Source organism: Salmo trutta, chromosome 40 (assembly GCF_901001165.1).
Source record: "Salmo trutta chromosome 40, fSalTru1.1, whole genome shotgun sequence".
NCBI classification, from domain to species: domain Eukaryota; kingdom Metazoa; phylum Chordata; class Actinopteri; order Salmoniformes; family Salmonidae; genus Salmo; species Salmo trutta.
Window position 1 is genome coordinate 5439058 of NC_042996.1, and position 22066 is coordinate 5461123.

The 22066-nt window shown below is 46.3% G+C and overlaps 1 protein-coding gene across 3 annotated transcripts in view; it reads left to right on the forward strand.

Moving 5' to 3' along the window:
- Positions 1–22066, forward strand: part of LOC115180504 (voltage-dependent calcium channel subunit alpha-2/delta-1) — a 184577-nt gene that overhangs the window by 77307 nt on the left and 85204 nt on the right. For all 3 annotated transcript variants that reach the window (XM_029742646.1, XM_029742647.1, XM_029742649.1), the window contains exons 5-6: positions 2611–2646; positions 3475–3607. In XM_029742646.1, coding sequence (XP_029598506.1) covers positions 2611–2646; positions 3475–3607 — 169 coding nt within the window. The remainder of the gene's footprint in view (positions 1–2610; positions 2647–3474; positions 3608–22066) is intronic.

Genomic DNA, 22066 nt, shown 5'->3' on the forward strand with positions numbered 1-22066 from the left:
TTTGACTTGTTTTAAGGACATTACATCAAAGTTGCATCCGCCTGTAGTGTGGTTTTCCACTTTAATTTTGAGTGTGACTCCAAATCCAGACCTCCATGGGTTGATAAATTGGATTTCCATTGATTATTTTTGTGTGATTTTGTTGTCAGCACATTCAACTATGGAAAGAAAAAAGTATTTAATAAGATTATTTCATTCATTCAGATCTAGGAGGTGTTATTTTAGTTTTCCCTTTATTTTTTTGAGCAGTGTGTATATGTGTATATATATATTTTTTTTTTACTGCCTCTATGTGGGAGAACTCCATTGCCTCCTATTAGTCTATTAGCTTCAAACTAACCTGGACAGTGTCATTATAAACGCCTCCGATACTCCTTTTAATGACTCTTCTCCATTAAAAGTTTCTTATCAGTCTGATTCCTACATGCTCACGGGAAGTGTGTGTGTGTGTGTGCTCCATCTGTGTACGTGCCTGTAGACATGCGTGTGTGTTGGGACAAAGTAGGAACGTGTGGGGAACAAAGTAGTATCTGCTTTATGCTGCTTTATGCTGCCGTGGTCTACTTCTTTGAGGCTTGGGATGTGTGACTGGATGGAGATGCTTGGCTAGCTTGGATAATTATCCCTTGGTAAAGAGTCATTAGTGTGAACGTCCAGCGTTTTCTGTAACTAACGAGCATATATTAGTGCACATGTTAGTCTTAGCCAATTAAGCCTGCACCGATGAAAGGACTCGGAGGTTGGCTTTTTCAGACTGTTTATGTTGAGCTAGCTAATTGATCCCAAGTGTGTGTATGCGGGTGCGTGTCAACCAGGCAACGACAAACGAGGCTGAATGTGGTTTTCTCTATTCATTTCAGTTTCTTAAACCGCTGGCTTTCTCAGGCAATGTTGCGTGTCGTGAGGAGTGTCTTGGCTCCATGTCCCTTGCACGCGCTCAGTGAAAGCGTTAGGAGGAGAGCTCTGTGGTCCAGTCTGTCTCCAGACAGCTGTGGTGGGACTACAGTCCGTTCCTCACCCCCCTCCTCACTCCTTCTCACTCCGTCTGGCCAACATCGCGGTTACAGCGTAGTCCTCCATGAACCGGTACATGTCCTTGCTGCCCACCTCCTTAAGTGTGTGTGTGTGTGTGTGTGTGTGTGTGTGTGTGTGTGTGTGTGTGTGTGTGTGTGAGTGTGTGAGTGTGAGTGTGAGTGTGTGTGTGTGTGTGTGTGTGTGTGTGTGTGTGTGTGTGTGTGTGTGTGTGTGTGTGTGTGTGTGTGTGTGTGTGTGTGTGAGTGTGAGTGTGAGTGTGTGTGTGTGTGCCTCATTTCTGTATGAAAGCCCAGAAGACGTCCTCCCTCCCTCAGGAGTTACATCAACCACCTTAACACAAATTCACATCCATGCACGTAGAACACACACACATACACACACATACACACACTTAAGGAGGTGGGGAGTGTAGCCACAGCGCTTCAAAGCTAATATGAAGAGACCTCCTCATGATGGCTGTCAGGCCATCTTAATGTTGTGGAGCACCTTGTGAAGCGACACTCACACTAAGGTCACACTGTCTCACCCCTCAGGGATCTGAGTATATGAGAGATACAGTAGAAACTAAGATAGACAGACAGAGTGTGTGTATATGTGTGCGAGCTTGTGTGTAAGCTCTGCAAGGACTGCAGCCTGTCTCTCGGGAGGTGAGCAGATGCTGGAGCACCGCTGTCAGAACTGTCTATCGCTAACAACTAGCTCATCGCTAATGGCCTGGCGCTAACTATCGAGCCTCACACCACCAGCAGGTCACAGGTGGGGGAACGGGCCTGTGTTTTATGTAGCGTTAGCCCCATGTTGCAGCGCCGGGGGTTGCAGGCAGGTGGTGCTAACCAGTGAACCGGCTCCATATCCCCCAAGGCGTCCATCTGTCAGCTAGGCTGGATAGGCTAGCTCGTTAGCGCCAGGCTTGCTCATGCTCTGACAGGAAGCTCGCACAGCGGATGAAAGAGAGAGTTGGTTACAACACTACTAATGCTTTTGTGTCAAGCACACACACACACACACACACACACACACACTGTATTAGGGGAGTACACACACACATACTGTATTAGGGGAGTACACACACAGACACACACAGACACACACATACTCTATTAGGGGAGTACAGACACACATACTGTATTAACGGAGTACAGACACACATACTGTATTAGGGGAGTACAGACACACATACTGTATTAGGGGAGTACAGACACACATACTGTATTAGGGGAGTACCGACACACATACTGTATTAGGGGAGTACAGACACACATACTGTATTAGGGGAGTACAGACACACATACTGTATTAGGGGAGTACACACACTTGTGCATGTGAGACACACATAGACATACGCAGAGAGTGAAGAAGTGCTTGAATTCAGAAAATAAGAAAAAGAATACAACCAGACTGAAGAATGGAAAACAACATTAAATAGGAACACAGTTTCCACACAACACTGTCTGAAACTTTACAATGCACATTGATTTAAACCCCTACCAAAGACCTGCTGTGTTGATAAATCTGTGTTTTTCACATCTTTCTATTTCTCTCTCTCTCTCTTCCCTTCCGCCCTTTCTACCTTAGCCTGATGACATCCATTACTACTATGCCAAAGAAAACGTGAGTACATTTCTCCTGTTACTTTCTCTATGTATAACATGTGTTGTGAAGAGACTTGATCTGAGTCATATTGAGTCTGTATATTCAACAAAATCCCACCTGCACCCTCTGTCTTTGTAGCCATGGTTACTAAACCTGTTGTAAAGCGTATTGATAACCTTAAAGGATCCCCCACATCCCCCAGCTGTGGCCCAGGCTCTAGAGCCCTGAAAAGACACACAGAAGTTGCTACAGTACGCTAGGGTTAGTGTGTGTTTTTGTTTGCATGTGCGTGTATGTGTGCATATTCAAATGAGTGTGTGTGTGTGTGTGTGTGTGTGTGTGTGTGTGTGTGTGTGTGTGTGTGTGTGTGTGTGTGTGTGTGTGTGTGTGTGAGGGATTATCTCAAAAACACGTATCTGTGCCTGTGATATCGTCTGCATCCCTTGGCCTCTGAAGTCATCTGTCTGATTTGATACTGGGGATCAGATAGTAATTTCACAGGGGATGTGGTGATAGAACACATGCAGGCAGGCACACACCTCTCCTGAACAACTGATGTCATTCTGGCTTTGACGGGCCAAGACACAGGAGATCAGTACTGTCAGGCATCTGAATACACACCAATATTATTCACAGCCGCAGGAGATGGAGCAAGCGCCACACAGACACACGCATGTGTTATCATACAGCGCACCATAATGCAAAGTGACAGACACACACACACACACACACACACACACACACACACACAATACTTTGTATTCACCAAATCCATGCAGTATACTCTCCATTGACCTCCAATTTGCGTCAATAATATCTCATTCCTTTGGTCTTTTTCCCTTATAGCTGGACTCAAATGATACAGAGGTCAAGAAGCCAAACCGGCTTTATCCAGAATTTAAGGAAGACGAGCAATTTAGACGCCTCATCTCCTACAACACCACGGCAGTCCACATACCCACGGACATATACGAGGGCTGTGAGTACACACACACACCCGCGCATTGTACAGTATTTATAGCATGTTTCCATGACATTTTGGCCAGTCAGTTCCTCAGAATGTGTGTAGTAGTCAGCTGATGGTCCGGCCAATGCTTGCAGTCTAAATTTAGCCCTGCCTAGCCCAACCAATGGGCAGCAGACCTGGCCTCCGAGTCACCCCGGTCACCAGCTGCTCCTCGCTCTCCCACCCACAACCTCATGAGAGAATCACACTGAATGTCAATGTGTGGATACTTTCTGGGTCTTTCTCAGTCTTTCTGCTTCCATGTCTTTCTCTAGTCTTAATCTTGCTCTATCATGCTCTTCTTTAATGCTTGTCTGATCCACCCTCGGCTCTGTCTGTCACTCCTCTTATCGCCCTCGGCTCTGTCTGTCACTCATCTTACCGCCCTCGGCTCTGTCTGTCACTGCCCTTATCGCCCTCGGCTCTGCCTGTCACTGCCCTTATCGCCCTCGGCTCTGTCTGTCACTCCTCTTATCGCCCTCGGCTCTGCCTGTCACTCCTCTTATCGCCCTCGGCTCTGTCTGTCACTGCCCTTATCGCCCTCGGCTCTGCCTGTCACTGCCCTTATCGCACTCGGCTCTGCCTGTCACTGCCCTTATCGCCCTCGGCTCTGTCTGTCACTCCCCTTATCGCCCTCGGCTCTGCCTGTCACTGCCCTTATCGCACTCGGCTCTGCCTGTCACTCCTCTTATCGCCCTCGGCTCTGCCTGTCACTCCTCTTATCGCCCTCGGCTCTGCCTGTCACTCCTCTTATCGCCCTCGGCTCTGCCTGTCACTCCTCTTATCGCCCTCGGCTCTGCCTGTCACTCCTCTTATCGCCCTCGGCTCTGTCTGTCACTGCCCTTATCGCCCTCGGCTCTGCCTGTCACTCCTCTTATCGCCCTCGGCTCTGCCTGTCACTCCTCTTATCGCCCTCGGCTCTGCCTGTCACTCCCCTTATCGCCCTCGGCTCTGCCTGTCACTGCCCTTATCGCACTCGGCTCTGCCTGTCACTCCTCTTATCGCCCTCGGCTCTGCCTGTCACTCCTCTTATCGCCCTCGGCTCTGCCTGTCACTCCTCTTATCGCCCTCGGCTCTGCCTGTCACTCCTCTTATCGCCCTCGGCTCTGCCTGTCACTCCTCTTATCGCCCTCGGCTCTGCCTGTCACTCCTCTTATCGCCCTCGGCTCTGCCTGTCACTCCTCTTATCGCCCTCGGCTCTGCCTGTCACTCCTCTTATCGCCCTCGGCTCTGTCTGTCACTGCCCTTATCGCCCTCGGCTCTGCCTGTCACTCCTCTTATCGCCCTCGGCTCTGCCTGTCACTCCTCTTATCGCCCTCGGCTCTGCCTGTCACTCCTCTTATCGCCCTCGGCTCTGCCTGTCACTCCTCTTATCGCCCTCGGCTCTGCCTGTCACTCCTCTTATCGCCCTCGGCTCTGCCTGTCACTCCTCTTATCGCCCTCGGCTCTGCCTGTCACTCCTCTTATCGCCCTCGGCTCTGCCTGTCACTCCTCTTATCGCCCTCGGCTCTGCCTGTCACTCCTCTTATCGCCCTCGGCTCTGCCTGTCACTCCTCTTATCGCCCTCGGCTCTGTCTGTCACTCCTCTTATCGCCCTTGGCTCTGTCTGCCACTTTTTCTTTAACACTCACAATTTAGCATATTCTCTTTCATTGGCTGTCTGCCTCCTCTCACTCGTTCTCTCCTCTTTCTGCTTTAATCTCATTCTCTTTTACACTAGAACAGCTGGGCCTTGAGGGAACACCCCTTCAAACTAATGAGCAGTCATTTTGACTACAACATTCTAACAGTGTAATTAATACATTTAATATATGCTATTGCTAAACTAATAGTTTGGTTGTGTTTATGAAGGTCTAAGGTACTTTTTATTTCATTAGTTTGTGACTAGGCTATATGTAAAAACATTAAAAACATAACATTAAAATGTTCAATACATTTTATTAATGGAGTGCCTTTGCTACAATTATGAAACAGAAGGCGTATGTGTTGGAACACGGTAACAGCTTCTTTATATAACGACAAAAATAAAATACCCCAAAATACCACATTCACCAAGACGCATGGACAGTAAGACACAAGGTCAAATGATAGAAACATCAGTATCCTAAACATCATTATAAGTGATAGGTGTGCTTGAGAAACAGTGAAAATCAGCAAAAAGCAATAATGGCATTATAATGGATATAAGTGTCGATAAGACGGCAGTATAAAATAATCAGTTATTTATACGTTGGATAACATGGTGAATTTCTGTTTCATCAAAATGGAGGTAAAGCATGATCTCTCTGAAGCAATCCCATGACATGGTTTCTCCAAAGAAAAGCATCTCATACATGTCTGACCAGAAGCTCTCCATACACATGCTCTTTCCACCGAATGCTCCACGGACATACAGGATTGAAATGAACACTTCCAACTCATCAACAGACAGATTCCAGGCAGTGTCTCCTTGCTCCGTGTACACCTTAGCCACGGTACAGTCCCTGAATGCTGTAGCATGTCCGTGTCACATAAACAACGGAAGCTGGTGAGTGTATTGCTGATGTTGTTTTTTGCTTGAGATGTAGAGCCTGCTATCTCAGTGATGACATTTTGTGCCGATAATCGGCCCGTAGTATTGTCACCGGCTCGTTCCATCTAAATGGCGTCGTCCCTTCCTCTCTCCTATATCACTGTTTCATTTGGTGGTGGTGTGGGCGTGCACAACATTCTTGCTTTTTTGCTTAGGCCTCGGAGGTGTCTATGTTCATTATGCCACTAGGTGTCCATGTTCATTATGCCACTAGGTGTCCATGTTCATTATGCCACTAGGTGTCCATGTTCGTTATGCCACTAGGTGTCCATGTTCGTTATGCCACTAGGTGTCCATGTTCGTTATGCCACTAGGTGTCCATGTTCGTTATGCCACTAGGTGTCCATGTTCGTTATGCCACTAGGTGTCCATGTTCGTTATGCCACTAGGTGTCCATGTTCGTTATGCCACTAGGTGTCCATGTTCGTTATGCCACTAGGTGTCCATGTTCGTTATGCCACTAGGTGGTATAATGCTGTTCTCCATGTCTTCACACTGAGCTCACTCTAGGCTAAGGCCTATTCTAGGGATATGTGTCGATTCCCTCCTCTTAACACTAGGTGAACGTCCCTATGTGGATAAAAAGTTTGTGCCTATTTTTATTAGAATTTTTTTATAGGGGTGTGAAAACCACTCCAAACAGGGAACAGTGTGATCTGTTGGATGTAGCATATGTGACATAGCTAGTGAGCGTTAGACATCACCTTCCTTAAGATCTACAAGCCACTGTCACTCAGGGAGGAAAATGCTAGGCTCTTGTTCCATCAGCTCACACATTGGTGTATTCAGTTTGTGAGCTGTGTGTTTGTGCACGTGATTCAGTGTGTTGGTAATAGTGCAGGGAGGCTGCTGTGTTTTGTGTTGCTCTTAATGACTAGAATGGGGGTTGTAGTGTACAGCTGGGTGAGTACAGGGATGATAGAGAGGCTCTCAGTGACCCTGTACCCCTGGGGCCAGGGGCCTCTTTTAGCATGGGCACACTGAGGACACAGGGCACCCTGCGCATGTATGGACACACACACACACACATTCACACACAAGTATGCATACCTGAGGTTATGGATATATTTATTCGTCATTTAGTTACTGGCTCAGATAGTGTGTAGTGAGTGGGCCAGTATACAGTCGTGGCCAAAAGTTTTGAGAATGACACAAATATTAATTTTCACAGTCTGCTGCCTCAGTTTTTATGATGGTAATTTGCATATACTCCAGAATGTTATGAAGAGTGATCAGATGAATTGCAATTAATTGCAAAGTCCCTCTTTGCCATGCAAATGAACTGAATTCCCCCCCCAAAAAAAACATTTCCACTGCATTTCAGCCCTGCCACAAAAGGACCAGCTGACATCATGTTGGTGATTCTCTCGTTAACACAGGTGTGAGTGTTGATGAGGACAAGGCTGGAGATCACTCTGTCATGCTGATTGAGTTTGAATAACAGACTGGAAGCTTCAAAAGGATGGTGGTGCTTGGAATCATTGTTCTTCCTCTGTCAACCATGGTTACCTGCAAGGAAACACGTGCCGTCATCATTGCTTTGCACAAAAAGGGCTTCACAGGCAAGGATATTGCTGCCAGTAAGATTGCACCTAAATCAACCATTTATCAGATCACCAAGAACTTCAAGGAGAGCGGTTCAAATGTTGTGAAGAAGGCTTCAGGGCGCCAAAGAAAGTCCAGCAAGCGCCAGGACCGTCTCCTAAAGTTGATTCAGCTGCGGGATCGGGGCACCACAAGTACAGAGCTTGCTCAGGAATGGCAGCAGGCAGGTGTGAGTGCATCTGCATGCACAGTGAGGCGAAGATTTTTGGAGGATGGCCTTGTGTCAAGAAGGGCAGCAAAGAAGCCACTTCTCTCCAGGAAAAACCTCAGGGACAGACTGATATTCTGCAAAAGGTACATGGTTTGGACTGCTGAGGACTGTGGTAAAGTCATTTTCTCTGATGAATCCTCTTTCCGATTGTTTGGGGCATCTGGAAAAAAGCTTGTCCGGAGAAGACAAGGTGAGCGCTACCATCAGTCCTGTGTCATGCCAACAGTAAAGCATCCTGAGACCATTCACGTGTGGGGTTGCTTCTTAGGCAAGGGAGTGGGCTCACTCACAATTTTGCCTAAGAACACAGCCATGAATAAAGAATAGTACCAACACATCCTCCGAGAGCAACTTCTCCCAACCATCCAGGAACAGTTTGGTGACGAACAATGCCTTTTCCAGCACGATGGAGCACCTTGCCATAAGGTAAAAGTGATAACTAAGTGGCTCTGGGAACAAAACATTGATAGTTTGGGTCCATGGCCAGGAAACTCCCCAGACCGTAATCCCATTGAGAACTTGTGGTCAATCCTCAAGAGGCGGGTGGACAAACAAAATCCCACAAATTCTGACAAACTCCAAGCATTGATTATGCAAGAATGTGCAGCCATCAGTCAGGATGTGGCCCACAAGTTAATTGACAGCATGCCAGGGCGGAATGGAGAGGTCTTGAAAAAGAAGAGTCAACACTGCAAATATTGACTCTTTGCATCAACTTCATGTAATTGTCAATAAAAGCCTTTGACACATATGAAATGCTTGTAGTTATACTTCAGTATTCCATAGTAACATCTGACAAAAACATCTAAAGACACTGAAGCAGCAATCTTTGTGGAAATGAATATTTGTGTCATTCTCAAAACTTTTGGCCACGACTGAACAGTGAGCTTCAAAAGTATTGGGATAGTGACACACTTATCGTCGTTTTGGCTCTTTACTCCAGCACTTTGGATTAGAAATTATACATTGGCTATGAGGATTAAAGTGCAGACTGTCAGTTTAAATTTTGGGGGTATTTTCATCCATATCGGGTGAACCGTTTTAGAAATTACAGCACTTTTTGTTCATAGTCCCCCAATTTTAGGGAACCAAAAGTACTGGGACAAATTCACTTGTGCATTAAAGTAGTAAAAAGTTAAATATTTGCTACTTTAATACACATATAAGTAAATTTGTCACAATATTGTTGGTCCCCTGAAAGGGGGGGACTATGTACAAAAAGCTACCACGTCTCAGTCTCATGTCAGAATTAGACTTTCATCCATGTTTCTCAACCCTCAAATTTCAAAGTTGTTGCAAACGTCAAATTTTGAAGTATTTATAAGGTTATCATTTCAAATCCAAATGGCTAGACTACAGAGCCAAAATAACAAAAAATGTGTCACTGTTCCAATACTTTTGGAGCTCACTGTATAATCCTGCATATGATGGAGTTATTGATGAGTCTTTAGGTCTGTCCGTCCATTTACAGACGTGTTGATCATTATCATGCACAGGACGGATGGATGGACGAGTGCGTCCAGATATTTTTACGAGCGGGAATGAGCAATGATGAAGAGGGGGGGATGGGAAGGAGGTAGCGGGTAGGACAGGGAGGGGGAGTGGGTCCAGGAATGATTCATCCCTCTCTTTTCCTCTCGCTCTAGTGGTCTCATTCGCTCTCTTTCTCTGTCCCCTCTTTTCTCTTTCTCCCTTCTCTCACTGTCTCTCTTTCTCTCCTTTTCAGTCACGAACAAATTTTCTCACTGTGGTTCTGAGTGGCTAATGGGGGACTTAGCGACGCACCTCACAGTCACAGCCTGTCTGTCCCTTTTTTCGTCCGATTGCTTATGGCGGCGAGCTTCTGTGTTACTCATCCCTCTATCCCTCTACCTCTCCCTACATTCCTCTATCCCTCTACCTCTCCCTAGATTCCTCTATCCCTCTACCTCTCCCTACATTCCTCTATCCCTCTACCTCTCCCTACATCCCTCTATCCCTCTACCTCTCCCTACATCCCTCTATGCCTCTACCTCTCCCTACATTCCTCTATCCCTCTACCTCTCCCTACATTCCTCTATCCCTCTACCTCTCCCTACATTCCTCTATCCCTCTACCTCTCCCTACATTCCTCTATCCCTCTACCTCTCCCTACATTCCTCTATCCCTGTACCTCTCCCTACATTCCTCTATCCCTCTACCTCTCCCTACATCCCTCTATCCCTCTACCTCTCCCTACATTCCTCTACCTCTCCCTACATCCCTCTATCCCTCTACCTCTCCCTACATTCCTCTATCCCTCTACCTCTCCCTACATTCCTCTATCCCTCTACCTCTCCCTACATCCCTCTATCCCTCTACCTCTCCCTACATTCCTCTACCTCTCCCTACATCCCTCTATCCCTCTACCTCCACCTACATTCCTCTATCCCTCTACCTCTCCCTACATTCCTCTACCTCTCCCTACATTCCTCTATCCCTCTACCTCCACCTACATTCCTCTATCCCTCTACCTCTCCCTACATTCCTCTATCCCTCTACCTCTCCCTACATTCCTCTATCCCTCTACCTCTCCCTACATTCCTCTATCCCTCTACCTCTCCCTACATTCCTCTATCCCTCTACCTCTCCCTACATCCCTCTATCCCTCTACCTCTCCCTACATCCCTCTATCCCTCTACCTCTCCCTACATTCCTCTATCCCTCTACCTCTCCCTACATTCCTCTATCCCTCTACCTCTCCCTACATTCCTCTATCCCTCTACCTCTCCCTACATTCCTCTATCCCTCTACCTCTCCCTACATCCCTCTATCCCTCTACCTCTCCCTACATTCCTCTATCCCTCTACCTCTCCCTACATCCCTCTATCCCTCTACCTCTCCCTACATTCCTCTACCTCTCCCTACATCCCTCTATCCCTCTACCTCTCCCTACATTCCTCTACCTCTCCCTACATCCCTCTATCCCTCTACCTCCACCTACATTCCTCTATCCCTCTACCTCTCCCTACATTCCTCTACCTCTCCCTACATTCCTCTATCCCTCTACCTCCACCTACATTCCTCTATCCCTCTACCTCTCCCTACATTCCTCTATCCCTCTACCTCTCCCTACATTCCTCTATCCCTCTACCTCTCCCTAGATTCCTCTATCCCTCTACCTCTCCCTACATCCCTCTATCCCTCTACCTCTCCCTACATTCCTCTACCTCTCCCTACATCCCTCTATCCCTCTACCTCCACCTACATTCCTCTATCCCTCTACCTCTCCCTACATTCCTCTACCTCTCCCTACATTCCTCTATCCCTCTACCTCCACCTACATTCCTCTATCCCTCTACCTCTCCCTACATTCCTCTATCCCTCTACCTCTCCCTACATTCCTCTATCCCTCTACCTCTCCCTACATTCCTCTATCCCTCTACCTCTCCCTACATTCCTCTATCCCTCTACCTCTCCCTACATCCCTCTATCCCTCTACCTCTCCCTACATCCCTCTATCCCTCTACCTCTCCCTACATTCCTCTATCCCTCTACCTCTCCCTACATTCCTCTATCCCTCTACCTCTCCCTACATTCCTCTATCCCTCTACCTCTCCCTAGATTCCTCTATCCCTCTACCTCTCCCTACATCCCTCTATCCCTCTACCTCTCCCTACATTCCTCTATCCCTCTACCTCTCCCTACATCCCTCTATCCCTCTACCTCTCCCTACATTCCTCTACCTCTCCCTACATCCCTCTATCCCTCTACCTCTCCCTACATTCCTCTATCCCTCTACCTCTCCCTAGATTCCTCTATCCCTCTACCTCTCCCTACATCCCTCTATCCCTCTACCTCTCCCTACATTCCTCTACCTCTCCCTACATCCCTCTATCCCTCTACCTCCACCTACATTCCTCTATCCCTCTACCTCTCCCTACATTCCTCTACCTCTCCCTACATTCCTCTATCCCTCTACCTCCACCTACATTCCTCTATCCCTCTACCTCTCCCTACATTCCTCGATCCCTCTACCTCTCCCTACATTCCTCTATCCCTCTACCTCTCCCTACATCCCTCTATCCCTCTACCTCTCCCTACATTCCTCTATCCCTCTACCTCTCCCTACATTCCTCTATCCCTCTACCTCTCCCTACATTCCTCTATCCCTCTACCTCTCCCTACATTCCTCTATCCCTCTACCTCTCCCTACATTCCTCTATCCCTCTACCTCTCCCTACATCCCTCTATCCCTCTACCTCTCCCTACATTCCTCTACCTCTCCCTACATTCCTCTATCCCTCTACCTCTCCCTACATCCCTCTATCCCTCTACCTCTCCCTACATTCCTCTATCCCTCTACCTCTCCCTACATCCCTCTATCCCTCTACCTCTCCCTACATCCCTCTATCCCTCTACCTCTCCCTACATTCCTCTATTCCTCTACCTCTCCCTACATTCCTCTACCTCTCCCTACATTCCTCTATCCCTCTACCTCTCCCTACATCCCTCTATCCCTCTACCTCTCCCTACATTCCTCTATTCCTCTACCTCTCCCTACATTCCTCTACCTCTCCCTACATTCCTCTATCCCTCTACCTCTCCCTACATTCCTCTATCCCTCTACCTCTCCCTACATTCCTCTATCCCTCTACCTCTCCCTACATCCCTCTATCCCTCTACCTCTCCCTACATCCCTCTATCCCTCTACCTCTCCCTACATTCCTCTATCCCTCTACCTCTCCCTACATTCCTCTATCCCTCTACCTCTCCCTACATCCCTCTATCCCTCTACCTCTCCCTACATTCCTCTATCCCTCTACCTCTCCCTACATCCCTCTATCCCTCTACCTCTCCCTACATTCCTCTATCCCTCTACCTCTCCCTACATCCCTCTATCCCTCTACCTCTCCCTACATTCCTCTATTCCTCTACCTCTCCCTACATTCCTCTATCCCTCTACCTCTCCCTACATTCCTCTATCCCTCTACCTCTCCCTACATTCCTCTATCCCTCTACCTGTCCCTACATCCCTCTATCCCTCTACCTCTCCCTACATTCCTCTATCCCTCTACCTCTCCCTACATTCCTCTATCCCTCTACCTCTCCCTACATTCCTCTATCCCTCTACCTCTCCCTACATTCCTCTATCCCTCTACCTCTCCCTACATTCCTCTATCCCTCTACCTCTCCCTACATCCCTCTATCCCTCTACCTCTCCCTACATCCCTCTATCCCTCTACCTCTCCCTACATTCCTCTATCCCTCTACCTCTCCCTACATTCCTCTATTCCTCTACCTCTCCCTACATTCCTCTATCCCTCTACCTCTCCCTACATTCCTCTATTCCTCTACCTCTCCCTACATTCCTCTATCCCTCTACCTCCACCTACATTCCTCTATCTCGCTCTCTCTCTCCTTGGATGGGCTGCCACATCAATGCTACTTCAGCCGGCCGGTGCTGTCAGCGTTGCCATGGAGGTGTGTGTGTGTGTGTGTGTGTGTGTGTGGGCGCCAGAGTGGGCTGGGTGGTGGTGTTTGTGTGTGTAGATAGACGGGGTGGTAAGTTGATTACAGGACATTGTCTAGACTAGGCCAAGTGTCCTTGTGGGTTTGATGGCTGAATCAAGGTTTGATGAGGTGTCCCACCCTCCCTCTCTCTTTCAATCTCTCTTTCTCTCACATTCTCTATTCTAATGTATCTTTTTACCCATATTTTCCTCCTTTGACTTTCACACTCCTCTCCTTTCTCTCTTTGTTTTGGTTTGTTCACTCTATCCATCACTCTCTCCATCTCCTCCTCTCTCTCTGTCTCTTCTCCATCTCCCCCCTCTGTCTCTTCGTCTTTTCCCCATGTCCCCCTTCTCTCCGTCTCTTCTCCATCTTCCCTCTCTCCCATCCTTCTTCTCTCTCCCTCTCTTCCTGCTCTCTCTCTCTCTGCTCTCCAGTTCAGTCTAATAATAGCAGGGTATAGAGACTGTCACTCCTCCACAGTGGGGCCTGCTGATTGGAGCCTTTCTCCCTGCTGATTTGGTGTGGGTGGGGAATAGGGGTGTGTGTGTGTGTGTGTGTGTGTGTGTGTGTGTGTGTGTGTGTGTGTGTGTGTGCGCGTGTGTGTATTGTGTGTGTGTGTGCACCTATTGGTATGGGTTTGAGATTGAAATTGAGTGTTTGTGTGCACGAGATTGAAATAGTGTATGTGTGTGCATTTGCATCATGCAAGTGGGTGTGTGTGTGTGTGTGTTCTCACTCATTAGGAGGATTGGCGTGTGGAGTATGAGTGTTGGAGGCTCAGTTTGGAAATGGAACTCTGACTCGCCTGATGCCCGTTAGCGTCAACCCTGTGTGTCACCTGTCAACTCCATACATACACTGGCCCAGACGAGCTCAGACACTCTGAGGGTGTGTGTGTTTATTAGGGTGTGTGTATGAGTATGCAAAAAAAAGTGTGTGTGTGTGTGTGTGTAATCTGTCTGTGGTGATGTCACAGTCCCTGTGACAAAGCTCATAGCGTACAAACATTTTTTTTCTTCTCTCGTTTGCTCTGCTCGATACGTTGGTCCTGTCGTCTGTTATTAAGCTGAGAAGAACACATTTCTTTATCACTTTCTTTCTCTCCATATCTCTCCCTTCTGTTTATCTCTCTCTCCATCCTCTGTTTATCTCCATACCTCTCCCTCCCTTCTTTGTATCTCTCCATATCTCTCCCCCTCTTCTTTGCTTCTCTCCATATCTCTCCCTCCCTTCTCTGTATCTCTCCCTCACTTCTCTGTATCTCTCCATATCTCTCTCTCTCCCTTCTCTGTATCTCTTCATATCTCTCCCTCTCTTCTTCATATCTCTCCCTCTCGTCTCCATATCTCTCCCTCTCTTCTCCATATCTCTCCCTCTTCTCCATATCTCTCCCTCTCTTCTCCATATCTCTCCCTCTCTTCTCCATATCTCTCCCTCTCTTCTCCATATCTCTCCCTCTTCTCCATATCTCTCCCTCTCTTCTCCATATCTCTCCCTCTCTTCTCCATATCTCTCCCTCTTCTCCATATCTCTCCCTCTTCTCCATATCTCTCCCTCTCTTCTCCATATCTCTCCCTCTCTTCTCCATATCTCTCCCTCCCTTCTCTGTATCTCTCCCTCCCTTCTCTGTATCTATCCATATCTCTCCCTCTCTTCTCCGTATCTCTCCTACCCTTCTCTGTTTATCTCCATATCTCTCCCACCCTTCTCTGTATCTCTCCCTCTTCTCTCTATCTATCCATATCTCTCCCTCTCTTCTCCATATCTCTCCCACCCTTCTCTGTTTCTCTCCATATCTCTCCCTCTCTTCTCCGTATCTCTCCCTCTTCTTTGCTTCTCTCCATATCTCTCCCTCCCTTCTCTGTATCTCTCCCTCCCTTCTCTCTATCTATCCATATCTCTCCCTCTCTTCTCCGTATCTCTCCTACCTTTCTCTGTTTATCTCCATATCTCTCCCTCTTCTCTGTATCTCTCCGTCTTTTTTCTGTTTCTCTCCATATCTCTCTCCCTCTCTTCTCCATATCTCTCTCTCTCTCCCTCTCTTCTCCATATCTCTCTCTCTCTCCCTCTCTTCTCCATATCTCTCCCTCACTTCTCTGTATCTCTCCATATCTCTTTTCCTTCTCTGTATCTCTCCATATCTCTCCCTCTCTTCTCCGTATCTCTCCCTCCCTTCTCTGTATCTCTCCCTCACTTCTCTGTATCTCTCCATATCTCTCTCTCTCCCTTCTCTGTATCTCTTCATATCTCTCCCTCTCTTCTTCATATCTCTCCCTCTCGTCTCCATATCTCTCCCTCTCTTCTCCATATCTCTCCCTCTTCTCCATATCTCTCCCTCTCTTCTCCATATCTCTCCCTCTCTTCTCCATATCTCTCCCTCCCTTCTCTGTATCTCTCCATATCTCTCCCTCCCTTCTCTGTATTTCTCCATCTTTGACACAATTGGCCCGCTGACTTACTGAACATTCTTATTTTGGACATCTTTTGGTGTGTGTCTGTGAGTGTAGTTATTTAGTTTGACCGGTAAGCAGCACCAGAAAGGCCTGAGTACTAATTTGAAGTGATCTATTATCATGTTTGGGCAACAATGGTCGTCTCACAGAGATCCTATTAAATTCTAGATGTAATTCAAAGCCATGTAGTGTCATGTAAATGCATCATAGTGCAGAATTCACAATGGCCCAACTCTCTCAATACATGGCTCTGATGTCATTCTATGGGCCAGCCTTCGTTACGTGTGGGTTTCCCTTATTTACCCTCCTTACAGAAGCACATTGGTCCTTATTGTGGCATTGGGTCCTGATTGGTCAGCCCGTCAGGTGGTGTGTACAGTATGTGTGTCTGTGTGTTGGTGGCACGAGACCCAGTCTCAGAGTGGACTTTGACAGACGGTGCCTTGGGAAGAGATGCCCAGGATGAATGAAGTAGCTTTAATAACAGTGTGAACCCATCCCAGAGTGAATGAAGTAGCTTTAATAACAGTGTTAACACATCCCAGAGTGAATGAAGTAGCTTTAATAACAGTGTTAATACAACCCAGAGTGAATGAAGTAGCTTTAATAACAGTGTTAACACATCCCAGAGTGAATGAAGTAGCTTTAATAACAGTGTTAATACATCCCAGAGAGAATGAAGTAGCTTTAATAACAGTGTTAACACATCCCAGAGTGAATAAAGTAGCTTTAACAACAGTGTTAATACATCCCAGAGTGAATGAAGTAGCTTTAACAACAGTGTTAACACATCCCAGAGTGAATGAAGTAGCTTTAATAACAGTGTTAATACATCCCAGAGAGAATGAAGTAGCTTTAATAACAGTGTTAATACAACCCAGAGTGAATGAAGTAGCTTTAATAACAGTGTTAACACATCCCAGAGTGAATGAAGTAGCTTTAATAACAGTGTTAATACATACCAGAGAGAATGAAGTAGCTTTAACAACAGTGTTAACACATCCCAGAGTGAATGAAGTAGCTTTAATAACAGTGTTAATACATCCCAGAGAGAATGAAGTAGCTTTAATAACAGTGTTAACACATCCCAGAGTGAATGAAGTAGCTTTAATAACAGTGTTAATACATCCCAGAGTGAATGAAGTAGCTTTAATAACAGTGTTAACACATCCCAGAGTGAATGAAGTAGCTTTAATAACAGTGGTAATACATCCCAGAGTGAGTGAAGTAGCTTTAATAACAATGTTAATACATCCCAGAGTGAATGAAGTAGCTTTAATAACAGTGTGAACCCATCCCAGAGTAAATGAAGTAGCTTTAATAACAATGTTAACACATCCCAGGGTGAATGAAGTAGCTTTAATAACAGTGTTAACACATCCCAGAGTGAAGGAAGTAGCTTTAATAACAGTGTGAACCCATCCCAGGGTGAATGAAGTAGCTTTAATAACAGTGTTCCCAGAGTGAATGAAGTAGCTTTAATAACAGTGTGAACCCATCCCAGGGTGAATGAAGTAGCTTTAATAACAGTGTTAGCACATCCCAGAGTGAATGAAGTAGCTTTAATAACAGTGTTAATACATCCCAGAGTGAATGAAGTAGCTTTAATAACAGTGTGAACCCATCCCAGAGTGAATGAAGTAGCTTTAATAACAGTGTTAACACATCCCAGGGTGAATGAAGTAGCTTTAATAACAGTGTTAACACATCCCAAAGTGAATGAAGTAGCTTTAATAACAGTGTGAACCCATCCCAGAGTGAATGAAGTAGCTTTAATAACAGTGTTAACACATCCCAGGGTGAATGAAGTAGCTTTAATAACAGTGTTAACACATCCCAAAGTGAATGAAGTAGCTTTAATAACAGTGTGAACCCATCCCAGAGTGAATGAAGTAGCTTTAATAACAGTGTTAACACATCCCAAAGTGAATGAAGTAGCTTTAATAACAGTGTGAACCCATCCCAGAGTGAATGAAGTAGCTTTAATAACAGTGTTAACACATCCCAGGGTGAATGAAGTAGTTTTTTCTGAATTTCTGCCTGACTGACGTGCCCAAAGTAAACTGCCTGTTACTCAGGCCCTGAAGCCAGGATATGCATATAATTGGTACAATTGGAAAGAAAACACTTTGAATAACAGTGTGAACATATCCCAGAGTGAAGGAAGTAGCTTTAATAACAGTGTGAAGACATCCCACAGGGAGGAACCACACAATCATAGGACTGTGACACAAACACACACTAACTCATTAATTCTCTCACACACACGAACACACACGCACAAACACACACACGAGGTAAAGGGGTGTTTGATAATCCCAAAGCCCTAACCTTTGTGTGTGTGTGTGTGTGTGTGTGGGTGTCTCTTACCCTCGAGCTGCAATTATTCAGTGAATAGCCCAGGCGAGAGCAGACATACACACACACACACCGCTACTCTCACACACACCGCTACACACACACACACCGCTACTCACACACAACTCTCCACTCGGTGACAAGCCTCCTGGAAAACTCCCAACCTCATTTTACCCTTCTGGCAGAGCCTGAAGCCTGGGACAAAATTTGGGCTCTCGCCTAGCCGAGGAAGGCCCGAGTTGCGATGATTGGTGATATGTGATAGTCAGCTGACGGCTCAAGGCGAATTTACAGAAGTGGTCATCTTGAGAACCTGTTGCTTGTGTGAAAATAGCTTTAGGCTAAGCTAGTGGGCCAAATCCTAACATGACATCTTCATTAAAATCTCCACGCAAATCTCCCATTGACTTCAATGCAAGATTGAAGCAAAAACCAAATGCGCTTGCAAATCTCAAGGAAATGAGGCGAAAAGGAGGGAAGTGTTGGAACAGGGCTCAGGGAGTGCAGTAGTAGTGAATGGTGAGTATCGTTGAGTGAAAGGCTCTCTCTGATAGGATGATTGCAGGCTTTCACCACAGCCCCTTTCTGATACTGTAATCACAGCCAAGTGGAGTAATTACAGTGCTGATAGGACCACGGCAGCTGGCCAAGACACAGAATGACTGTGTCATGTCATCTCTGTGATAGTCCCAGTTTTCTGATGGTTTCTTCTTCTCCTCTTTTCTCTTCATCAGTTCATCCTTTTGTCCTCCTCCATTCACTCCAGTCTCAGGACACTCCTCTGTCAACTCTTCTCTCCTCCACTTGGTCATTTTCACGTCCACACTCCCCTCATCCCTGTCTCCTCCTATGCCCTCTCCCTCTCTCCTCCTGACCCTCCTATGCCCTCTCCCTCTTGTTTCTCTCTATTCAACCGTTACAGAAAAATCACATGATTTCCACATGTGAAAACATGCTTTTGGAACACATCAGATGTGATCACGTTTTCACATGTGTAGTTTCACATGTTGTCACATGTTATCACATTTAACTTCACACAAGATCACGTGATCACATGAAAACATGTATTTTTTTAACACTTCACAAGTGTTCATGTGTAATTCATGTGGGTTTTCCCTAAGGGTCCCATCCCTTGTTCTCTCCTCCTTTTCTGTCACCTCTTCCTCTCTTTTCATTTATCCCTTTATCTCTTTTGATCATCCTCCTCCTTCCCTTCCTCCTCTTTTTTCATGTGCTCTGCTCTTTATTTTCTGGTGATTATGACCAGGCTGTTGTCTGTCTGTTGTAGCCGGGCTGTGTTGAGAGAGAGAGAGAAAGCGTAATGTCCAGGTTGATTGATGTATCCCCGCGGCAACACTATCGTTGTGCTGTGACCCTGGTTGATTGGGATGCGTGGCGACCATTAGTGATTTAACACCACTCTGCCACACACACACAAGCATGCAGACACACACAAATGCACATAGACATGGATAGACACACACACACACACACACACTTCCCCGAAACTAGACCTGACCAGGGCTTGTGTTACCGTGGTGATCCATCCCCCTCCTCTGTCTCCGTTATGGCGACCACGACCATGGCTGTAGTGACAGACACATTGCCGTGGAGATGGATTTGAAGCTGTGATTTGTTCTAGGAGTTTGGGTTTCATTAGGGCTCTAGGCCCCACCCCTGATGTGGGTGTTGAGGCTGATCAATGGTCCCCAGCCTAACTCTCTCTTCTGTCTCCCCATTACTGTTTTTCTTCTCCCTGTCTTCCAATCCTTCCAATCCAGGTCCCGTGTGGCTCAGTTGGTAGAGCATGGCGTTTGCAACGCCAGGGTTGTGGGTTTGATTCCCACGGGGGACCAGTACGGAGAAAAAAATGTATGAAATGTATGCATTCACTACTGTAAGTCGCTCTGGATAAGAGCGTCTGCTAAAATGATGTAAATGTAAAATCTTTCTCTCTCTCTTCATGCTCACACTGTCTCTTTCCAATCTCTCCACCTGGTTTTATGTTCTATAATCTCCATGTTACTACCATGTTCAAAGCACTATGTCCTCTGTGTCTGTGTTGGTACAGTGCACTGTGTGTCAGCTGCATCAGTGTGTATATTTCACAACTCTGGTAGATCACACAGCTGTGCTAGTGTTGACTCCATGAGATCTGACATGTGGCCCATTTGCTGTATAGATGAAGTGGGTTGTTTTTTAGTCTGTCTTTCTCATCTTTTTCCCTTCCTCTCTCAATAGTCCATTCTCGGTCTATACTATGAGGCAGCAGCATTACCCCATCTCTTTCTTTCTGTCCTCTCTCCCCTCTTTTCTCACATGTTCTCCTCTCTCTCTCTCCCCCACCTCTTTCTCGCCCACCTCTCTCTCTCTTCCCTCCCCCCACTAGCACCCCTCTTCCCTTTCTCTTCCCTCCCCCACTCTCCCTCCCCTCCTCTCTCTGAGCGTAGCTATGTTGGTTTGCTGCTGCTTTGGGCTGTGAGTCATGGGTAACATCAGCTTGACATGCTGCCATCCCTGTGCCACTCTTTTGGGGACAACACTGCATTTTTCAACCTAATTACATACAGGGTGTATTAGCCAAATAGTATTACTAGCTACTATAAAAAAAATCTGCTTTATCTCTCTGGCTCTCTTTGTGTCTTTTGTCTCTCTCTCTTTCTCTCTCTCTTTCTCTCTCTCCTGTTGTCTCTCTCCTGTTGTCTCTCTCTCTCTCTCCCTCTCTGGTTGTCTCTCTCCCTCCCTCTCGGTTGTCTCGCTCCCTCCCTCTCGGTCGTCTTTCTCTCTCCCTCTCGGTTGTCTCTCTCTTTCCCTCTCTTGTTAGCTCCCTTTCTACAGTTCTCCTTTTAGAGTCAGTATGCTCTCTCTCCATCAGTAAAACAGCATGCTTATTGTAAACTCATTTTATTAAAGTAATCCTACCTGGGAAGAGAACATTTGGCTATTTTAATGTTTTAGTTACTTTTCTTTGTAGTTTTTTTTCTCCAGATCTGAGCCACTGAATCCGTTTTAGCAATAGACTGCTGCTATTGGATACTTGTCATTGTCAATTATGGTTAAATAGATGTGCTGTGTATTACTGTGCTGTTATCTATGTAGCCATGAGGTGGTCTTGCAGTTCACGCCCTCCCTATCACCACAGTTTAACCTCTAACCCTAGAAAATCAATGTTATAGGTGTCATCTTTGGCTGTGTACGTGTGTGTGTGTCCAGTGGCGAACCGTGACTATAGGACCAAAAAATCTTGCAATATGTTCTATCAAACTATAAAAAATAACTGAAAACATAGCATCACCATTTTCGCCTGTAGAAGTGGGAGATTACGTTGTAGCTCTCGCATGACTGTGTGGTCTAGAATGGATTACAATGGCAGCCCACAGGAGGCAAAATGGGAGACCCTGGTTAAAAACGTATTTTAAACACTTATTTGATAGCGAAGTACACATTCAACACGTGGAGTCGTAAGTATTGCTCCTAGAGAAACTGAATATACCTCTGACTGGAAATGTTATTTTGGTGAAACCGAATAGTTTAGATCTGGTTGCTCAAGGTTGCCAGGCTACGGAAGCTTCCGCAACGAGTCATCTGTAAACAATGGCAACATGAAATCATAACAATACAAAAGCGCAACCATTTCATGTCCAAAATGAAATGAACAAACCAGCTATTCCTTCCCATTGCAAATCTATTTTATCACATTTATCACACTAACTGGTGATCTAAAGTTGAAATGCAGCAGTGTGTGTGTGTGTGTGTGT